This window comes from Rhipicephalus sanguineus, chromosome 2, assembly GCF_013339695.2.
Source record: "Rhipicephalus sanguineus isolate Rsan-2018 chromosome 2, BIME_Rsan_1.4, whole genome shotgun sequence".
Taxonomy (NCBI): domain Eukaryota; kingdom Metazoa; phylum Arthropoda; class Arachnida; order Ixodida; family Ixodidae; genus Rhipicephalus; species Rhipicephalus sanguineus.
This window is the reverse complement of record NC_051177.1, coordinates 139,594,496-139,615,896: the sequence shown is the minus strand read 5'-3', so window position 1 is coordinate 139,615,896 and position 21,401 is coordinate 139,594,496. Positions and strand designations below refer to the sequence as shown.

At 45.7% G+C, this 21,401-nt stretch overlaps 1 protein-coding gene across 1 annotated transcript in view; it reads left to right on the top strand.

The window, feature by feature from the left end:
* Positions 1-21,401, top strand: part of LOC119383714 (mRNA-capping enzyme) — a 74,548-nt gene that overhangs the window by 3,841 nt on the left and 49,306 nt on the right. The window contains exons 2-8 of the mRNA XM_037651989.2: positions 2,028-2,151; positions 3,127-3,236; positions 5,076-5,179; positions 7,355-7,443; positions 11,934-12,009; positions 15,940-15,970; positions 18,176-18,284. Coding sequence (XP_037507917.1) covers positions 2,055-2,151; positions 3,127-3,236; positions 5,076-5,179; positions 7,355-7,443; positions 11,934-12,009; positions 15,940-15,970; positions 18,176-18,284 — 616 coding nt within the window. The 5' untranslated portion in view covers positions 2,028-2,054. The remainder of the gene's footprint in view (positions 1-2,027; positions 2,152-3,126; positions 3,237-5,075; positions 5,180-7,354; positions 7,444-11,933; positions 12,010-15,939; positions 15,971-18,175; positions 18,285-21,401) is intronic.

Below are 21,401 nucleotides of genomic sequence, written 5' to 3'. Positions count from 1 at the left end.
CGTGGGGTTCATAACATGGCAGCAATGACATGTTTTCAATTTCGGCATTTGACTTTGGTTCCCGTACCTGCAGTAAGCAAAAGTATATAGCCTTTTAGATTGGTTTCTGTTGCTCTGAGGGAGCCATTGCTTGGTGTGGATTTGTATAACACTTGTTGTTATTTTCACTTTGCTAACACTCTGCCCATGCTTGGGTACATATATTTTCCAGTAAATGTTTAGTTGGCAGTCCACTCTCCACTCTGCTATTTTACTTCCCCCTTTTTTTATGTTTGTGTGTTGTGTTCAGTCATGTGGTTAAGCCTCCATGGCTAGTCATAATAAAGAGCATCTACATTTAGTCACACTGCATCTTTCTGGTATGAATGTTAACCAACTAGCACACCAACACACTCTGGGGCCGCATGTCCTTTCTGCACATTTCTTTTACCAAAATCGTTTCACCATGCATGACCTCCACCATTTTCTTTCTTTTGCTTAAAGGAGTGATACAAAACCTGTGAACCTCTGTTTTTTGCTTGTAATCAGTGACTGCGGACTCGTTATTCATGGCAAAGAATGTTTTTTGCTCGTAATGAGTGGCTACAGACTTGTTAATTGTGGCAAAGAAACTCATCCCCTAGTACAAGACGAACGTTTACTTATGTACTCATATGTTACGAGCGGTGGCAGTTTCAGTTCCAAAGAGTAGTTGGCAGCCTGTGACGTACTCGGCCTGCTCATGAACAAATACTATCACATAACCACGAATACCAGTGAAATCACTGGCCACCTTCTGCCATGTCGTCAGCGCTGCTGTTTCGTCTGCTATGTTGAGCGCTGCAAGTGTTTCTTCGATCGTCAAGCCACGGTGCTTATCTAGTACGGCGTTCACTGCGCGAATCATGCCGGCGGCTGCTATCGTCGTCATCCAACTCACATGATGATTTCTGTGAGCCTTGGAGCAGCCGCAGTATTAGATGTGCTGAACCATTTTCGCATCGGTAATTTGTAATGCAGCATGTCGAGAAGTGATGATGGAAGCAGTGACATCACAATATTGGCACGACCTTTGGATTGGACACACTAGCCGCTCTAGCTGCACTTCGCAGCAGTTTGCTGCAATACGTTTGCCTGCTTTTGTGTGCTCTGTAATAGTGTGTATGTGTAACATGTAAGTGGTTTGATACAACATTTTACCAGCTCACACTTAGATCAGGCCATGCTGAGTTCCCACATATGTATGGCACACATGTCTATATTCATTCAGCAGGATGTGGAACTCCGCTAATCACATGTGTCAGTGTGGATGATGCCGCGTGATTGAGAGCGGCTGAGCAGTTATCTGTCCACCACGTGGTACAATTTCAGCAGTAGAGAACTCAAGAGATTTTTGTTTGTCCATAGACTTCCCAATGTTTGCGGATACCCGATTACCGCAGCCGTTGATGATGGCCACTTGCACCTCCTGGTAGCAACATATTGTGGTGATTTACCTGACTACAAGATACCAGAACGTTTTTATTTCGGTCCTGTCACTGTTCTTGTCGGATAAAAATAATGAGAATACTGTGAGTTGATTATCATCTCACTGTCAATGCTTTACACAGAATCTAAGTGGGTAAGTCGCTGCAGTGTTAGGTTTGTGGGTCTCTGGTTAGGCTTTGCACCATCAGGTGTCGCTACCAGTATTGTCCATCTCGTACACGTCTCCGGTAACCCAGCCAGCATTAGCGACGTATGTTGTTTACAAGGAGTTCCCACATGATGACTTCATCGCTTTTTTCTTCAATTTCTAATTAGGCGCTTTCACAAACTTCAAAACTCAATTAAAATACTTTTTAGGCTGCATTTGTGGCTGATATTATACAGATACACCGATGTGCTCCCAGCAGTGTGATGTAGCAGTCAAATTGAGTTCAAAAATTTGTGTCAGGACTCCTTTAATCAAAGGAGCAGTGCTTCTGTTTCACGGGCCTGCCGTTTGCCATGCCGGGTGACGATTTAAGTCCTTCACTCTCAGCATTTCACTCCTCCTTCTCCTGCAGGTTGTGGAAAGGCTGTGAAAGTCGGCCATGGCTGAGCACCACAGCCGTAAGCGGCGCCATCCGACTGAGCTAGGCATACCTCCACGATGGCTCAACTGTCCACGCAAGGGAGCTGTCATTGCCGGTGAGGCTGAATGCCTTTGTACTGTCGTGTTTTGCGTACACCACAATTTCAGATGGCAACAAGAAGCATATGGCACACATGGCTCATGGCACACATGGCATTGCCATGTGTAATGATAACACAGAAGTGCAGCTGACAACAGTGAGTGGACTATGGTAAATCACTTGTGTGGACGTCTATAAAGTAGGGGGAAGAATAATGAAAGGTAAAAATTTTCACTAATGGGACTGTTGGACAATTGACCTTTATTCAGCTTGTAGGCTCTTGTAGAACTAATTATGCCGTATTCGTTGCTCCCATGCTTTGAGTGGTTGATGAATTGGCCCTTTCTCTGCGACTCCTTGGCCTCCTGTGTAGCTCATGTGGTTGAGCGAACACGGTCGGAAGGCATTGGTCTGAAGTTTGATCCTCACACCAGGACATACTTTTCAACTGTAAACATCTTTTTCTTTTAATTCTGAGAAACTTGGCTTAGTTTGCTTTGTCGCTTCACGCGACAGTTAAGTGAAAACTGAAGAAATGCAATAAGTTGTTTCTTATGTGTACTAAGCTAATCAAAATGAAGTATACAACTCAGCATTGCAGCGATGGTGACAGCATGGTTGGCAGTCTACAAAAATTTCAGTTTGTAGGGGTTGTGCGGCTGTGGCAGAAAAAGCTTAGCCCGAGTAGTCAGTGACCAGAGCCTCACAGTTGCAGCTAGCATTCAAATCAGTACCTTCAGGGCGGAATGATTTGTGCCGGCCACTCTTGCTTTAAAACGTGGGTCACACCTGACACACTGGTCGGCATGCTAAGATACAAAAGCGCCATGAATCACGATATTTCTGCTCCGGTCGTTGGTCGCCCTTGGTAGTCTCTTTCTGCTGCAGCTGCGAGTGCAAAAATGTAAAGCTGTCACTTTGATCTTTATGGCGAGGAGTTCTTCAAGTAAATGTTTCACATGAAATTCTGCTTTTCTATTGCAATTTTCAGAGAAGTTCCTGCCCTTCAAGACACCCCTGAGCGAGGTGTACGATTCTCAGGTGCCCGAGGAGAGCCGTTTCCCGCCGTCCATGCTGTTGGACTCCTTAACCAGCTACAAGGTGTGTGGATTGGCTTACGTATGGAATGCATCGATTCTGTTTCCTTTCCATCTCATGTTGAGTTAAAGGGGGGATGTCATGGTTGCTCGTGAGCTCTTCTGTGCATTTCTTTTGAGGCATAGAAAGTGCCACAGAATGTGGAACTGAAAATAATAGGTATAAGGTGACAGCAGTAAAAAGTGTACAACAAATATGGGTAGCCAATATTCTAGTTAAGGGGGGACGCGGCCCTTGAAGACCGAAAAATCGCAATGAAGTCGATTTTTGAAAACCACATTTTTGGGTTGTATGTCTCATAAACTACATATTCTGTAATTATCAGCATCTAATTCAACCTCAAAGTGCAAAAAAAATGCTATTTTCGAGGCCGCCACGTAGTGCGTAGACACTTGCAGTGGCGGAACTGTGCTGTAGGCTGTCGCCATTCAAGAATCCGACACATCGAGTGCGGCTGGAGCCGCAAATGCACCGAGCGTTTCCGACATCGCCGGACTCAGCACGTGCTCCTTATAGGTGCTATTGAGCGTGACACCGAGTGTTTCTGAGATAGCCGGACCCAGCACCTCGTCTGAATCGGTGCCATCGAGCGTGAGTGGACCGTCGCTTCATCCGCGGACGCGTTTCCTAACGAAGGAAGAAATTGATGCGAATGCGAAACGTCGTGACGCGGCTCGCGCTGAACTTGAGACGCAAAATGCATCGTCATTCCACTCTACTTTGTGGTCCCTGATGCCAAAAGAACAGCACTACATGAAGCGGTGCTGCGTTACAATGCCGGCTGCTGCAAAGCAACCCAAGTGATATCGGACTCCATCGGACTTCAACCAGGTCACCTGGCCATCCAGCGAGCTCGTGAAAAAAATGCTCTACGCCTAAAAAAAAATTCCAAACAACACCAAGAGAAGATGTAGCCCAGGCAAAAGAAGAAAAGAGTGCGCAAGGACACTTCTGGCTACTCTGCTGGAGCTTTCTGAAGAAAACACGTGTTGAACTTTCTAGGCCCGTTTTCTCAGAATGGATTTTTTCGCTAGTTGTGGTGCTGAGGAAAGCAAAAACTCAAAGACCGCTCATCAGATTTGTGTGCCGTTTTTTTTTATTCTGTTCCTGAATGACTTTGCAAGGGCGTAACAAGCTCCTTTTTTTAAACATTGGTGCCGTTAATTTATAATAAACAATTAATTATTGATGAATCTGGTCATTACTGGCTACCTCAAATTCAAAGTTGCGTCAGAATTTTTTGGAGGGATAATTAAAAAAAATGGCTTTGTAGCGCCCTGGGATATCTATCAAGGAATGACCACAATGAATTTCAGCTTTCTACTATGTCCTGGGATTTCTCAAGAGACTTCCTCAGGCACCCATGTGAACCACCCAGTTAAACCTCAGTAACTCTGGAACTAAGAAACACAGCTTCGTGAAACTTAGCAGTTTTGCTAGTTTCACTGTAGTGAACAAGCCCTGAAAGTTTCATCCAGATATCTTAAAAAATAAAAAAGTTCGGTCTTCAGGGTAGCCTCCCCCCTTAAGATCTAGGGAGTGAAGTTTGGCAGGCAGTGGAAATCTTGGAGCCAATAGCCAAGTCTGTCACATTGACAGAACGCATGCCAAAGAAATGGGGAAAATGGAGCCAAGGATGGCAGAGGGTTGGTCTGTGCGTGAGCATGTATTGATTGTTGGCCGATTATGGTGTGAGCCATGACAAGACGGGCAAACTGAGAATGGTGTTGTGGGGCTCTGTCTTGCATTGGACACAAGATGGGCATGCTTTGACACATGTCCAAGTAAGGTGTTGCGAGTGTTCCTTTTGTGTCAGCCCCTTGTACTTGTGTGCTTATGCAGCTGAAAATGGGACTGTGGATCGACCTGACCAACACGGACCGATTCTACGACAACAAGGTGGTTAAAGAGCGGGGGATCAGTTACCTCAAGCTCCAGTGCCGCGGGTCAGTACACCAGCTTTGCGTTACTTTGCTTTGTAAGACCGGCTGATAGAATGAGGAACTGTGCATTGTTACGTGTGTAAGTGGCCACTTCTTGAGTGTTCAGGATCAACTCCTGCAAGTTTGATCTGTGTGGTCTAGTGTTGTAGTACTGAAACCAACATGCCTAGAACATTTTTTTGCTTTGATTGGAAAAATATGGTTGACATCGCATTGGGCATGCATGCCTTCCGTTTAAATTACAGCATAGACCGCTTACAACGTAAGTTGCCGGAGTCGCCAATATCCGCACTATAAGCGGTACTGCACTATAACCAAAATAACATTTTTGAAAGGTTGCACATGTGCAAAACATGACCAACAGGCAGGCGCGCGATTCCGACTATCGAGGCATGCGACTGGGACGTAAGTTTGCATCTGCCTACATTTGAAAATGTCGAACGGTTAGTGTCCGCGTACCTGCGGTGCTGACATAACAAACGCGGAAAAAATGCGCCGTCGCGGGAAGTCGCCGCGGTAACACACTGCGCGTGTTGCGATGTTGAAAATGGTGGTGACCACAAACCACCACTCGAGTGTTTCGCACGCACGCCCGCATTTTCGTTAAAGATGTAAGTCACCCCTTCTAAATGCAACAACTGCAAAATGTTTCATTGACTCGGCACTAAACCGCAACTTCTGTAGTCCGTGGCCGCCGACATGGCAGCTAGCGCCTGTTAGGCCTAGCGTGCGCGTTGCAACTTGGCATGCCGTCGCGAGAAGCTTGCCCTAGACAACACGGAGATCGGGCGTAGAAGAGATCGCACTCGTGAGCTAAACCTAGGGCATCACACGTGAAACAAAGTTTCGGTTCACGGTCGAGAGAACAGCCGCGGCAACTATCCTGAAAAAGTCTTTCAAACTTGTAAGCCCGCCTATTAGTGGCAAAGGCGAAAGCTCAATCGGGTCTTAAGGAGGGAAGCGGGTCTTTGAGACCGAAAATCAGAAAAAAAATCGAATTTTTGAAAATGTTTTATTTGGATTCTGCCGCTACTGATGCATAACCTCGCCAATTTTCATGCGTCTTAGATCAGTATTTTAGCCGTGACAGCATTTTATGTGCCATCAGCAAACTAAATTTTTAGCGATGAACGCGTAAAAAACGGGCTTATTCAGCGCCACGCTGTTGCCGTTCTACGTTCCCTACGGCAGCCATCTTGGTTGCATTCGAAAGAGCTGCGCTTTTTCTTGAATATCCCGCCGCCCTTGTTTCCGGCCACTCAGAATTCTCATAGAAAATCCGCGCCAAAAAAAGGTCCCTCCGCGTGAGCCTATTGGCACAGTGAGCCCACGTGACTAAATAACGCCTTCCGATTCGTCGGGCCTCCCGCGCTGTCTGCTACAGCGCACGCAAAGCGGCATGTTGATGTCGCCATAGTATAACTGTGTTGTTCTCGTTGATTTACGTCCGTAAAGTTCCAACCCGCGCAAGCTGGCAAGAAATTGGAGCATGCGTTTTTGATCATCCTCAACAAAGACAGCACATTGCGGCGGCTTACTGGCACGGCGCCAAGCGAGCTAGACAAAGTGCACCGCAGCCGCCGGGAATGAATTAGGCCTACGCTCTCGGCCGCGTTTTGGAACTTTGATCGTGGCGAAGCCATATCGAAAGTTGCGCAGTGCTCATATATTCGAAAAAAAAAAGCGAGATGACGACTCGGGTGCATCATAAGCGTATCCAGCGGAGGATGGTGTGGCGGCGGAACGCGGTTTATCAGTTGAAATGCCGACTTCACCTGTTTATGCGGCCCCTCGACAACGTCAGTGATAGGCAACGTGGTAGAAGGATCGACACGACGTCCTTGACTAGCGCCGATCGTGCGCAACAGCAGAAAAAGACTGAAGATAAGATCTCCAGCAAGCTCCGGACGCTCGCAACAGCGTGCGAGGGCTCTGAACCGTCGGCGGCTAACTGCGGGATCGTCGACTTCTCCGCAATCAACAAACTGCTTGAAAGCGCATGCACTGGGGCAGTTTCGATTGGAAAATGTGATAAACTGGTGGTCAAAATGAGTTTGGAGCCCCTATTATCGTGTGCCTCATGTGCGGAATGAGATTTTTTGTTTAATGTGGTTGCAGCAGGGCAACTCTAATATGTGACGAAACCTTTCCTTTCTTTCCCTCCCTTGTTGTGTGCAGGCATGATGAGTGCCCCTCGGAGGACCAAACAGACCTGTTCATTGGCGTGTGCCAAAAGTTCATCTCTATGAACCCGCTGCACATAATCGGTGAGCCACCTCATTGTCATGCTTGCCTGGGAAACCCTACAGGTTCTCCTTCTGGACTGACCTGCCTTCCCATTTACTTTTATTGCTACAGCACTTAAATGGCAACATTTACCTTGAGGTTCCGCATGAAGTCCAAGGCGAATAGCTTTGCCCCGTGCATCATATATGTTCTATGTGTTAGTGAAAGCATGCAAGGGCAGCCGACAATCACGGCTCAGGTGGAGAGGAAATTTGCCAGATTTCTTCCGTAGCACAAAAGGCCCGTTGGGGGTACGTGGCTCCAGCAAGAGCTGCGTACCTTGAGCAGTTGGGCGCAGTTGTGCGCACCCTATTTTGACAGGGATTAGCAGACAGCTCAAACCTTCGCATTTGCTTTGTTCTCAAGACTCAGTTTGTGTTGAAGTGATAGACAGCACGAAGGTCACTTTGCTTGCTGTTGCTACTGTATTTTCTTATGGCAGTGTTTGGCTGAGTTATGCCAGGTTGGATGCCAAAGGAGTGAGCTTGCTAGTCTTCACATAACATTCCAAGTTTTGGCTATCACATTCATGGCTTCATCTTTGCAGCGAAACTGTGACCCTTTGCTCTCCTGAATTCACAGGGGAATGGGAATGAGACATACACTTGCACTGCAGTATTGTCCTGCAATGCTTGTAACAATGTTGTTTGCTATCGTCAACCAGCCACACGCTTGCAAAGTTCTCACTCAGGTGAACTGGGGGACAGTTCAGTAAAGTGGGATGTGTTGCTTCTGAGTCACGCATCAGCAGTAGCGACACTTACCTGGCATAAGCTACCTTCAGGATTGAAATAACTACGATTTGGTCTAGAGAAATGAATGTCGGCACCGCCTGAGACCTTCAGTGAAGATTTAGTCGACTGGAGTCAAATCAACAGAAGTCTATTGTAGAGGCATTCTAATCATGAGAATAGTCTAGGCAAGTTGTAAATTGGAGATAAAAGCAGTAGATGGGTTGTAACATTGCCCCAAAGTTTCTGCACTAGCTTTCTATGAACAGTGGCATATGCTCAGGTGTAGTTTTTATTTTTCCTTGGTAAGGATGGGCTACATTTGAAGGACAAAAAACGGAACTTGGCACTTATCAAATGTTTTTAGTGCACCATGACAGTTTAAATAGGAAAAGCTAAAATCCATGACATTACACTGAAATCATGAATGTATGCAGCAACAGTTGAGTGGCAATTGACTGAGAAAAAAGAAACGAGCTTTGGACCATGGCTTTTACTAGAGCTGTGTGAATAGCAAAATTTTGGGTGCGAAGCGAATTCGAATATTGAAGTGTGAGTGCGAATCGAATAGAATATTTTTCAAATATTTCTCGAATATTTCTAAAATATTTTTCGTATACTTTGAAGCGAAATTGCAGTTAGAGAGGATTCCTAAGCATATTCGTATGAGATAGCAACATGAAAGTTTCTGCCACATCTTTCATCTCCATGTTGGAATCGGCGTTTTCGTAAGTTAATACATTTGCGACCGTAGCAGAGCTTGAAAGGCAGCTTTGCCGCAAAACCAGGGTGTGATGAGGTGAACCATATTGAAAATCTAGGGACCACTTCCAATTGGACGTTGACTGTGTCTTGGCAAAGTTTGACCGAACGGAGCTTGAAAGGCAGCTTTGCCGCAATATCGGGGTGTGATGAGGTGAAGCATATTGAAAAATCTAGGGCCCACTTTTAGAGCTGTGCGCATAGCAAAATTTCGGGTGCGAAGCGAATTCGAATATTGAAGTGTGAGTGCGAATTGAATCAAATATTTCTCGAATATTTCTCGAATATTTTTTGAGTACTTCGAAGTGAAATTGCAGAAAAAAAATGTTGGAGAGGATTCCTAAGCATATTCTTATGATATAGCAACATGAAAGTGTTTCTTTTGGCTAGGTTGAAGCGTAATGTAGAGGCTGAATTGTACATGATTTGGTGCAACCAAAGTGTTGCCGACAACACTTTACACGTGGTAAGCAAAGATGCCATTTCCTCAGCCTCTCCTCCTCTTTCAACTTCTCTGGAAGCCCAACTGATGTGGCGGGCAAGGGTGTGCTCCCTTCAAGTCCGGAGTTCCAAATCTGCCTCATAGACATCGATATATAAAATCTGAAATTTTGGATGCTAAAAAGCTTCGGCGTCCGATTTTTTGGACTTCCTGCCCAAATTTCAGGTCCCAAACAGTATTAATTGAGCCCCCACCTGTGGCACATCTGTCATCTCAATGTTGGAACCAGCGTTTTCCCGAGTTAATACACTTGCGACCGTAGCGGAGCTTGAAAGGCAGCTTTGCCGCAATGCGGGGGTGTGATGAGGCGAAGCATACTGAAAATCTAGGGACCACTTCTAATCGGACGTTGACTGTGTCTTTGCCTATACTTGGCGACAACTTTTCTTGGCACCACTGTGGAAGCTACAGAGCCAAAGTGCCTGCATGCGCGCGCGCCATGAAATAGTACCTATATTTATTTTCTAATTCGAAAAGTTACCTAGCTCGAATAAATAAAGATTTCTTCATTATAAAAAGAGAGCGAGTATGGGAAGCCATTCGTGAAAAAATGTTATTGTAAACTTCAAGTTTGTTTCTGTCTTTATTTTTTGGACAGCACCACGTTTTCCTCACGCCTGCTCTCTCAGAGTCTCAGTAAACATGGCGTCCGCGATGCCGCCTGAACCGTTGGCCTGAACCGTGTGCGGCCGCAAACTCGCCCTTTCGTTCTCCGAAGAAGCTGTACTCTAAATGTGACAGAAAGTGGCTTATCACACCAGACCACACAAGTTATCTGCAATGTCATCGCTGGAGTGAGGCGCCGTCAGCGTGACTTGTCTGCAAATGCAGTGTGCCGGACTGCCGCCGAGCTCACCGGAATGAGTGAGCGAACAGTTAAGCGTATCAAGGCTGAAGCTCTGCGGGCCCCTCTTGCCTCCCCGAAGCGCAAGAAATTGAATTTCTCGGGTCAAACTGAGAAGCGCATCACCGGCAAGACGCGGCTGCTGCGCTATTACACGTTTGCGTTGGCAGCATTGCGGCGCAAAGTGCACAGCTACTTCATGCGCAATGAAATACCTACGGCCGAAAAACTACGTTCTGTGAAGGTGTGTGACCAGCGAAGCTTGATAAAATAATCTGCGTCAGTCTCTTTTTAATTTAGCGTGAGCTCTCCTTAAATCTAAACCCAATTCAGCGGCATCATGGTACTTGCATTTCGTATTTATTCGAATACAATGCGAGCTTTTTCTCCAAATTTTTGCTACTAAAGTCGCCCCTCGCGTTACAATCGTGATCGCGTTACAATCGAGCAAACACCGTATTCAGGCTGCGGTGTGCGCTTGGTGGCGTTCATCATATTCCCATGTGTCTTATTTTGTTGTCTTCGGGCTTCTTCCGCAAAGACTGTTTGGAATCTTCCGCGCAGACCGCGATGCGATGTTCCAGAAGCGTCACGATTGTTCTAGATTTTTTCCGTTAAGATTGCGCGCGGTATGCGAATAGACCAGAGATTACGTGGCCACCAGCGATAACGCTGGAACATTCGCTAGAACATGTATAAAAGCCGACACGCTTCACCCCTGTCAAAATTATTGACAGACGACGCTCTGACTGACTCGTTTCCCGCCCACAAGTTCGGCCAAATAAAGAATTTCATCTTCGACACGCCCACTGCTGCCTTCGTCAACATAACAACCCTGTGACAATATACAGTACAGTAGGTAGATGCATCTACGCACACTGATGTTCCCATTCTACATGTAGACGTGGTGCTAAACGCTCCAGCGATGCGAGCAAGCGAAACCGAAACTGGAACTGAAATCGGCTGCAAGATGCTGAACTACTTGCGTAGTAACACAAATGTGCGGATGCCCCGCCTCCGTAGCCTTCGCTCCAATGCCAAGATAAGTTGTCGCCGAGTATAGTTCGACCGCAACGGAGCTTGAAAGGCAGCTTTGCCGCAATACGAGAGTGTAATGAGGTGAAGCATATTAAAAATCTGAAGGGGTCATCTTCAATCGGACGTTGACTGTATTTGTCTTTGGGAAGTTCGAATTCTTCGAATAGTAAAATTCCAGTGCGAATCAAGTCGAATAGCTAACACTATTAGAAAAATATTCGAAATTTCAAATATTCGCACACCCCTACTTATTACTTTTCTAATAATCAACTTGTTAACATGAAATAAATGAAAACAGGGCTCTGAAAGATTACATCATTAGTCTAAGCTGATGTACTGCTTCTCTTTAATGAAGTAGAGCTGCAGTAGATTTACCTACCTTATTGGCTCTATATTTTTTTCTATTTTCTTTGCATTATTGTATGTATTCGTGCGAATATGATTTATGGTGCTGCTTTGTGGAACTGCTTACTCTTGGGCTCACAGATTATGTCGAGCCCTTCGAAACTGCTTCTCCCAATGCCCATTCACCCTCTTCGAAAGTACACAGCCAACATTGAAGATTGTGGCTGGCTTGCCTGTTTTTCTGTGCAGGTGTCCACTGCACACATGGCTTCAACCGGACAGGTTTCCTCATTGCCAGCTACTTGGTGGTCAACATGTCTTGGAGGTGAGGCTGGCAATGTCATCATGTGCACACTGGGAGCTGCAGTAGAATGCATTTGTGGAGTTTGTGAGGTTACAATGCATCACTATAGTGCATTAAAAGGCCGACTGCAATGGAATTACTCTTCAGCTAAATTTGTTAACGACAAATGAGTGGTATGTATCTATTGAGGCAACCTTCGCAAAGCGGTAGGGCTGATAACGGTACAGTTCTCTCGTTAGCAACTTTCAAACAGCGTTGAAGCTGACAACGTGGCTACCTGGTAGCTGTTGCTGTGACGTAAGTTTGAGAACACTGCCTCTATCTCGGTGCCCTCTTATATTGGTGGTCATGCAGAGGAGCAGAATTTTCTAGGCCACATCTCTGACACACGTCACTCCTGGCAAGCGGTAATGGCAGCAATATTTTAGGGGCGAAGCTCCTAAAGCCGTGGGTCTGTCCCTCCTAGCTCGTACGTGACCGCCTATGCCGCGCGTATGTGCCAGTGGTGATGGCAAAGAAACAGCGCGAGTGTTCTTGGCCCAGCGCAGGGACGAAGAAGACGTTGCAGTTTTTTCTCTGATCGATAAAGCGTGTTAGTTTGTCGTGCTCCGTGTCCTCTCGATCCCACGTCGTTACACTGGTGGAGGTGCGGGGTAAGCTTCATGCTTGGCACTCCATCGCGGAGCCGCTCCGCGACAATCGAGCCCGGTATCGCCACCACGCGTCGAAACACCGGTCCACCGATTCAGTCGCCGTCCGCTAGTCGCCGTCATGACCGTGTACCTCGCACCCAACCTGTCTATCGGGGACGTCAAGTCGTTTATAGACGCTGCGTTACGTGACTGCGACAACAAGTACAAGAACCGTCCGTTTGTGCTGGTTGGGGACTTCAACGTGGACCCCATTGCCAATGACTGGATCGTGCAGCACATGCTTTCCAAATACGCACTCAGATGTATCCATATGCAACCTACCACGATCCGAGGGATGTGCATAGACTTAGTGTTTGCAAACTTCTCACTGCAGCCAGTACAAGAACCTCTCTCGCTTCATTTCACCGACCATAAAGCCGTCATAATGAAGGGACCTCGCAATCCAGCCGCCATGACAACGACAAAATGAAAAGAACAAACGAAGAAACGAAACAACAAACGAACAAGAACAAAATAAAAGTTGATTTTATATAATATACGCACAGTCTTACGTCTTTCTAATGATGTAATGGGCTAAATTTCACGGGAGAGTTACGGTTTACCGATGATCTCCCCCTCTCGAGCTTCGCCCACTTATCATCATTCATTCCGTGGATAAGGCGTGATTTTTTCCTCAATTTTTCTCAGTTTCATTGTCAAATTGGCTTGGTTGTGAAAAACAGTGTGAAAAGATGAGACAATCAATCAATCAATCAGTTTTTATTATGACATAATAGGATGATTACAAAGCATAAAATATACAGACAAGGGTCCCAAAGTACAAGACTGCAACGGGACCCTCGGTGAAGGTTACAAGTTTAAACAGTAAAACATTAATAAAGCAATACATATATACCAGAATGAAAAGAAAAAAAACAACGCATGAAACTGAAAAACTAATAATCTGATAAATAAGTACAGTATAAAGAAACACAGATCTGGTGCAACTAAAGAAAAAGGCAGGTCAAGAATTTAACAAATACTCTTTTAATGAAATTAAAGAACCTTTACATTTTAGTGATGTGGGTAAATTATTCCATAATGAGATGGCACAGAAGTTTGAAAATGATTTACCATAGTTAGTATGAACCTTAGGAAGCAAAAAGCTATTGTGAGCCGCAAACCTGGTAGAGTTAGTATTAACTAAAACTTCAGAATCAGTGAAGTTACTACCGTAGTAAGTTGATTTGTTATTTGTTTATCCAGCAAAATAGTTATATTAAACCGAAATAGGTTGTTAACAATTAAGATATTGTTGCAATGAAAAAGGTCAGTCATGCTACTGTCGCGAGAACAGTTTAAAATAATGCAAAAGGCTCTATTTTGTAGATGTCGTAGGGATGAAAGACGACACTGATAAGTATTTTCCCATGATGTGATACTATAATTGATATGAAAATGTCTGAAAGCAAAGTAGCTTAAAATCCTGAGCAAGCACCCCCCCGCCCTATAGTGAAGCATAATCTGACAAGATTTGGAGGGCGGGGCCTTGCTCGGCCGCAGATCAGAATTCAGGATGGCAGTGGAAGAACCGCTATTGAAATGCTTTATTGAATATGCGTGCATTCTCTGTTTTTATTTGCCCTAGTTGGGCACATAAAAAGAGTGAATGATGCAGTGAAAACGGCAGGAGGGGAAGGCGGGGTGGGGCGCTTGCTCGGTCACTGGCGCATATTTCAAATCTCCTGAAACAGGGGGGGGGGGTGCTTGCCCAGGATTTTACGGTAAAGAGGAAGAAGTGCCTTTTAGGAAAAATATGAGCGAGTAAGTCAGACTGGGCGGGCACTTTCCAGTCTGTCTTTCTTGTCTCATCTTTTCACACTTTTGTCCACAGTGAAGCATCGCCAACATGCTCCTGTCCAAACCCCTTCAAAAGCGTCTATTTTGGCAATCTTTTTCCCGATGCTTCCGCTCATATTTCTACCTCAAAATTTTGCATGCAGCTCTGCTGTATCTGTACTGTCTCAAAACTAGGCTTTTTATGCAGTCTAAGATTGGTGTTGCAGTTGACCTTTAAAGAGTGGCACTAAGTTAGCTAGAACTGGTGAAAGTATATGTTAAAGCAACGTGTCCTTTTTTTTTCTTCCTTTTACCCCCCACTGTGCTGGTATCACTGGCTTGTTGAGCAGGCAACTCGGGGCCATTATTTAAGTTCGGGAATAAACAAACTTCCTGTTCGCTGTTGTCTGGTAATTAACAAGGTACACCAAGTCATGAGCCCCCAAATAGACCTCTTAGGCACAGGGCGTTTTCCTGTAGACACTGTCAACAAACATCATCATTGCTCATTGTGGGCGGTATATTTGGTGCCATTTAATTGACAAGACCACAAGCCAAAGCAAGCCAAAAACATCTCCTGAAACGTTAGAAGCATTTTTTTATCAGGAAAAAAGGGGAGGAGTGTGTAAGTGACACATCGATGGCGCTGTACAATGCAGAAATGCCATCTATTTCCTCCCTTATTTGATCATTTCAGCTTTATTATCTCCATTGGTTGTGGCAGTGCAAGTGCACAGCTTGTTGATATATAAACCTGTGGATCTGCCTTCAGTAAAATTCACTTGTCAGTTTGTGAATGTGTTCGTCTGTTCCTTTCTGTCGTCCTGTCTAGTTGCGCTACTTAGGATGGTATTTATGTCAGAACACCAACGCACCCAACATTCAGCTCTTTTAATTAAACCAGTCTATAGCTTGGGCCATAATTACTATATAAATCTGAGATGAAAATTCCAGCTGAAATTGGTGCCCATTACGGTCAATGCGAGTGACGTAACAGTGGCTAGATGACGCTCTGGCAGCATTGTAAAAGTGTGCAAGGCGTCTGAACTGCCTGGCTTGCGCAAAGGATATTCTTGAGGAAGCCAAGCGTCTGAACATGTTTGCTTGCGTGCGGGACATTCCACATGATGAGACGTGTGCCATTGGCATGGTGAACATACGCTTGTGTGTGTAACATCACATCAGAAGGTGAATCGCCCACTCTGCAAGGTGACGCATCTTTCGGGAGGTACATTGCCCCCTTGGTATTGCCTACTGTGTGGCTTCCATCGTGCTCATGGCAATGAAAAATGGGAGCAAGTGCTTGTTTCGTGCGATACCTCTGCTAATACATGACAGATTAAAAAAAAATTATGTGAGCAGGAAATTAGTTTGGCAATAGAGTCCAGTAGCAAGCTCATTCTATGATAACTTAGAGGGGTGTTGGCACACTTAGGTCTGTTCAGAAAATGAAGTGCCATGTTTTGTTATTCTCTTTCAGTATTGAAGCAGCAGTCAGGGCCATTGCAGAGGTGAGTGTGGCTTTATCAATGATTGAATCAATCAATCAAACAATCAGTCAAATAACCTATTCCTTTTGAACGATAAAGATGGGGCAACCACTGAAAGCTGCTTCTAATCCAAAAACAGTATTAATTGCTAAATTTGCTAAGAGCTATTTTTATAAGTTGCGTATTGCAGCTTTATAGAGAGGATGGATGGTTTGTAAAAGATCTCCCTACTTAGCAAGTCATTTTTGTTAGTTGTTTGACAACTTTCCGAACATGCAACGTTTAGGACATATCTTGTGGCTGCTCAATAAATTGCCATACTGCCGCTTTGAACTAGCGTCAAAGGTTCCTGGTCGTCACAACGTTGTTTTGTTTTACTCGGTCACATTCAATGGGGTCAAAATACAGGAACATACGAGAACTTAGATTTAGGTGTACATCAAAGAACCACAGGCGGTTAAAATTATTTCGTAGTCCTCCACTACGGTGAGCCTTGGAGTCGTAGAGTGATTCTGGCACATAAACACCCTAATTTTTTCTTTTTACTTGATCATGTTACTGTCAGAGTTATCTATCGCTAAACCCAGGAAAGCACTGGTAAAAGGAAGTGTAGTGACAGGACATGTGAGTCATGTAAGGGTCCTGAGATATCATTGGCATGACACCAGTTATGCAACTGGCTGTTTCCGCCCATCGTATGCTACCGTTTTGTTTTTTTCAAGCGCAGAAAGTTTAATTTCTGTTCCAAGTGACACATTAGCATGCTTTATGCTCAGATGCTGTAAGTCGGCTATACGTTAGTGATCATCTGTTTACAAAATCAAAGCGCATAAGAAGTTCTTGAATTTCTGTACAGTTTAGAAACCATGTGGGGCTCTACATCCTTGGAGGTAGGGTGTTAGTGTGATATATTGCTGAAGATGCTTGCAGAAGCTGATGTTTCTAATCTGCTTTTACAATAACTTGCTTTGCTTATTGGCTTCTTTGATCTGTGTATGGGAATTGTGTTGAACGTAGGAACCAGGCATAGCATGAGGGAGAGAGTTTAACTATGGGAAGTTTATTCCCTCTCTCCTATAGGTCCACCACTGTTTTAAAACAATGTTGCAATGTGTTAGTATCGCACTTCTCCCCATCAGTGAACACCCTGCGTGAATCTAGTAACATGCCATTTCTTTATATCATTGCTGTCATTGCCATTATGAGCCAGATAAGTCAAAGCAATCATTAATCATTTACAGGCTCCTCGGTTTTCTGGGCATCTTGTGGACTGTTTAAAATATATTCACTATTTGATTCAATGCTCGTGGGTTAAGGGGAGACGTGGGTCTTGACAAAGTTTTTTTTTATAAGAGGGGTTAAGTGAATGAAATTTAATACACTTATTCAGTTCTTTCTGCAGATTCCAAATCTTCAAGTAGACTTTTATTATCCACATTAGAACAAAAGATATGAAATTTCTGAGAGCATATTTCTTACGGTATTTTTTGGCAACTTTGCTTTGTCAAACACAAAAACAAAATATGTGGCAAGACTGCCAGAGAGCTCGTGTAGCCAATGATGCTAATTTGATTGTTTTCATCGAACTTCGAATGCCAAAGAAACAAACACAAATATCAGTGAAAAATTTTTGCCTCATACACTTTATGTTCATCGAGAATTATTATTTGGTAAACAACATTACAAGAAAATAAATAGCATCATCGGCTAGACTAGCTTTCTGGCAATCTTGCCACATACTTTGCTTTGCGTTTGACAAAAAGAAGTTGCCAAAAATCCCCGTAAGAATTGTGCTAGAAAACGTTGTAGAACTAGCATATCTTTTGTTCTAATGCAGCTATTAAAAATCTACTCAGAGATTTGGAATCTCCAGAAAAAATTGAATAAGTGTATTAAATTTCATTCCATTCAGTCAGCTATTAAAAACACACTTTTCAAGACCCACGTCTCCCCTTAATTCCTGGAATATTCTTGTTCGATTCGCTTAGGAAATTTCACTTTTTCAAACACCTCTAAATTTTAGTTTAACCTCTGTGTAGATGGCACAACTAGTGCACGTCTTGCTTACCTTGTTCATGCTTAGCCAGTTCAAGTAATCCGCGAGTCTCTTATTTGTTGAAGATCCGGCTTTGTGTAGCCCAGCCCAGTTCATTCAACACATATACGCCATGTTTTGTGAGCAGTCAGTGCATTGGTTTGCAAGGCACTGTTCCTTAATGTTTGCAGGCTCGGCCACCTGGCATCTACAAAGCAGATTACCTTCGAGAGCTTTTCAAGCGATACGGGGATGTTGACGAAACTCCTCCGCCTCCACCTCGGCCCAGCTGGTGTGATGGTAAGCTTGGCTCCAGCAGTACAGTCGAACACGGATATATCGAACCCACATATATCGAACTCGTAAATTATCCCCTTGAAAATCTTCTGTAAAAGTATAGAAATTCGCACGTTTATATCGAACGGTATTTTTACTTGCCATCGGATATATCGAACACCGCGTGAGCTGGAAGGCGCGCTTTGGCACTTGCTGCACCCCGCGACCTTTGCGGCACCGCGCCTCCACCGACACCCGATATGATTGAAAAACGTGAGGGCGAGAAGGCTCAGACTTTACTCCGGTTGGGCGCATTCTCCAACTTGCGGAATGGCTTTTTTTTTTCTCTCTCTCTCTCATGCTTTCTCCGCGTTACCGTCGGCTCGGAGAGCAGGAACGAAGTAGCCGGCAACGTCCTCCTTTCGCCTTTTCTTTTTTTTAGAGTAGGAACAAAGGAGCCGGCGGCTTCCTCCTTTCGCCTTTTCTTTCTTTTTTTTTGTTGCTGTTTTGTGAGGTTTGATCAGCCAACCACAGCCCGCGCCTTTCATATTTGCTCAGCCAACCACAGTTCGCGCCTTTCGTACATTGCTGCTGCCCTCGCAGGTAGCCCGGGTAGCCATCACCGCCATTGCCACTGATCGCGAGCGCTTTGTTGGCGGAGTCCACTTCCGTGAGTTGTCGCATACCACCGCATTCCTCTTTTGCATGCGTGCTGTGCAAAGGTGCTGCGGACTGCTTGAATTTTCGACTTCTCATGTAGCAATGGCCAGCGTCAAGAAGCGCAAGAACCCTGACTTTGCGACGAAGTTGAAAGCCATACAGCGTGTTGAGGCGGTCGAAAAAAAGTTCGGCGGTGGCGGACGACATCGGGATACCACGGAGCACGCTAAGCACCTTGTTGAAGAACAAGGCAGATATCAAAGCAAAGGCGGCAGAGCAGCAGACGTCAGGAGCCTGTCGTGTGCGCGCTCCTGCCCACGGGAAAGTAGAACAGGCACTCTATGCCTGTTCTTAGAAGTGCGCGCGAAGAACATTCCTGTGGATGGCCCAATGCTGATGGCTAAGGCCAAATGGTTTGCCGCTGCACTCGGTGAAGACAATTTCGCCGACAACACCAGGTGGCGTCACCGATTTAAGCAACGCTTCAACATCGTCGGCAAAACCATTTCTGGTGAAAGCGAAGCCATAAGCAGCCAGGACATCCAGCAGTGGATGACAAAGGAGTGGCTGGAAATCTCCGCGACGTTTTCACCTGCGGATATCTTCAACGCCGACGAGACTGGTCTATTTTGGCAAATGCTGCCAAGCAAGACTCTCGACGTCCGGGGTAGCACGTGTCACGGCGGCAAAATGAGTAAAGTCCGCGTGAGCGTTCTGCTGGCAGCCAACATGGATGGGTCTCGGAAGCTCCAGCCGTTTGTGATCGGGAAAGCAAGGGCACCGCGCTGTTTCAAGAACTCTAAGCAGCTCCCCGTTTGCTACGCATCGAACAAGAAGGCGTGGATGACGCGTCGGCTGTTCACAGAATGGCTGCAAGCGTGGGACATCGAGCTGGGCAAGTCGGGGCGTCGCGCTTGCCTTCTTGTGGACAACTGCTCGGCCTACCACACCACCTGCGAGCTCAAAAACATCGAGCTGAAGTTTCTACCGGCCAACACGACAGCGAAGCTGCAACCACTCGACCAGGGCATCATCAAGTCCTTCAAGGTGGGCTACGGGAGGCGACTCCTTGATAGGCTGCTGGTCAACCTCTGCATGGGCACCGAGCTGAAGGTTGACCTGCTTGGTGCCATTCAAATGATGACGGGCGCCTTGCGAGACGTGAAGATGGACACTGTGGCCAACTGCTTCCGGAAGGCAGGCTTCGTGACGGCGGAACTTGTGGAAACCGGTGAAGACTGCGACGACGAGCGCATAGACGACGCGTTTCGCGAGTTGTTGTCCCTCTTCCCAGCTGCCGTACCACCCGAAGTGTCTGCGGATGATTTCGTGGAAGCGGACTGCAATGTTCAGGCTGTTGCGAGCCTCGCTGACGAGGACATTGTACAGTCAAACCTCGTTACAATGAACACCACATTAACGAACTTTTAAGAAATCCCGTGCCGACTGCTTATAGTTTCAATGTAAAAATATTTCACTACTACGAACTTCAGAATAACGGACATTTCAGAATAACGATCGTTATTTAATTCCCGTGTAATTTTAACAACACCTCAGTGCTACGAACTTATATCCCGAAATGCGAGGATTCTTAGATTTCAGTGTATCGGTCATGGCAGTCGGAGCTGTAAGGTAGCAGACGACGCAGCGCGAAGAGCGGACGCCCTCCCGCAAAAACCTGAAATGGCGCGGGAAGAAAAAGACGCGGGCGGAGAATTTTTTTTTTCCCCACCGTTGCGGAGGCGACAACGCATCAGGTTTTGTAAAGGCCCAACCGTATGCATTGCACGCGACTTTCGAGCGAAGGCGACCGACTGCGACAAACGGGCTCCGTAGTGCTGTCGCGACGGGAGCACCCACATGTTCGCGACGATTGAAAACTTGCGTGCACGCAGACAAATTACGAAAAAGAATTACAGAGTAGATGAATGACAACATGCCAAATTTATTATTGTCTTGTTTGAGATAAGGATGCCATAAAAGCGTTTCGTGACTTTCTTTTTTCGCAATCTTATGTTTAACCGCGACAGTAGTATCTGCTGTGATCCCATGGGGCGCCCGGAAGCGTACACTGCCTACGCTACGTCGCACTTTGCAAACTGCGTTATGTTGGGGTTAGTCCACGAGGCGCATCTCAACAACGTTTCCTCTTGCTGTCATAGAACGTTTAAGAAAAGCCGCAGCGCCTCACATCGTTGCTTCGCAGGGAGAAGGGCTACCTCACACGACGACGATGTTGACATTGCAGCAAGTTACCACCAATGCAGCAAGCTACCACAGAAACATCAAAACGAACCATTGATCAAAACGACAAAATACGGCCGCTGCCTCGCTTTCCGCGTGAGATGAGGCTGTAAAGAAGGTAGTCTATAACTTGCATTCCTTGAAGTACGCGCCGATTGCAGGCATCACGAGCGAATTGCAACCGAAGCGAGGGTCAGAGATGCTGCCATGTTGCCGGATATCGTCATGCTCACTTCC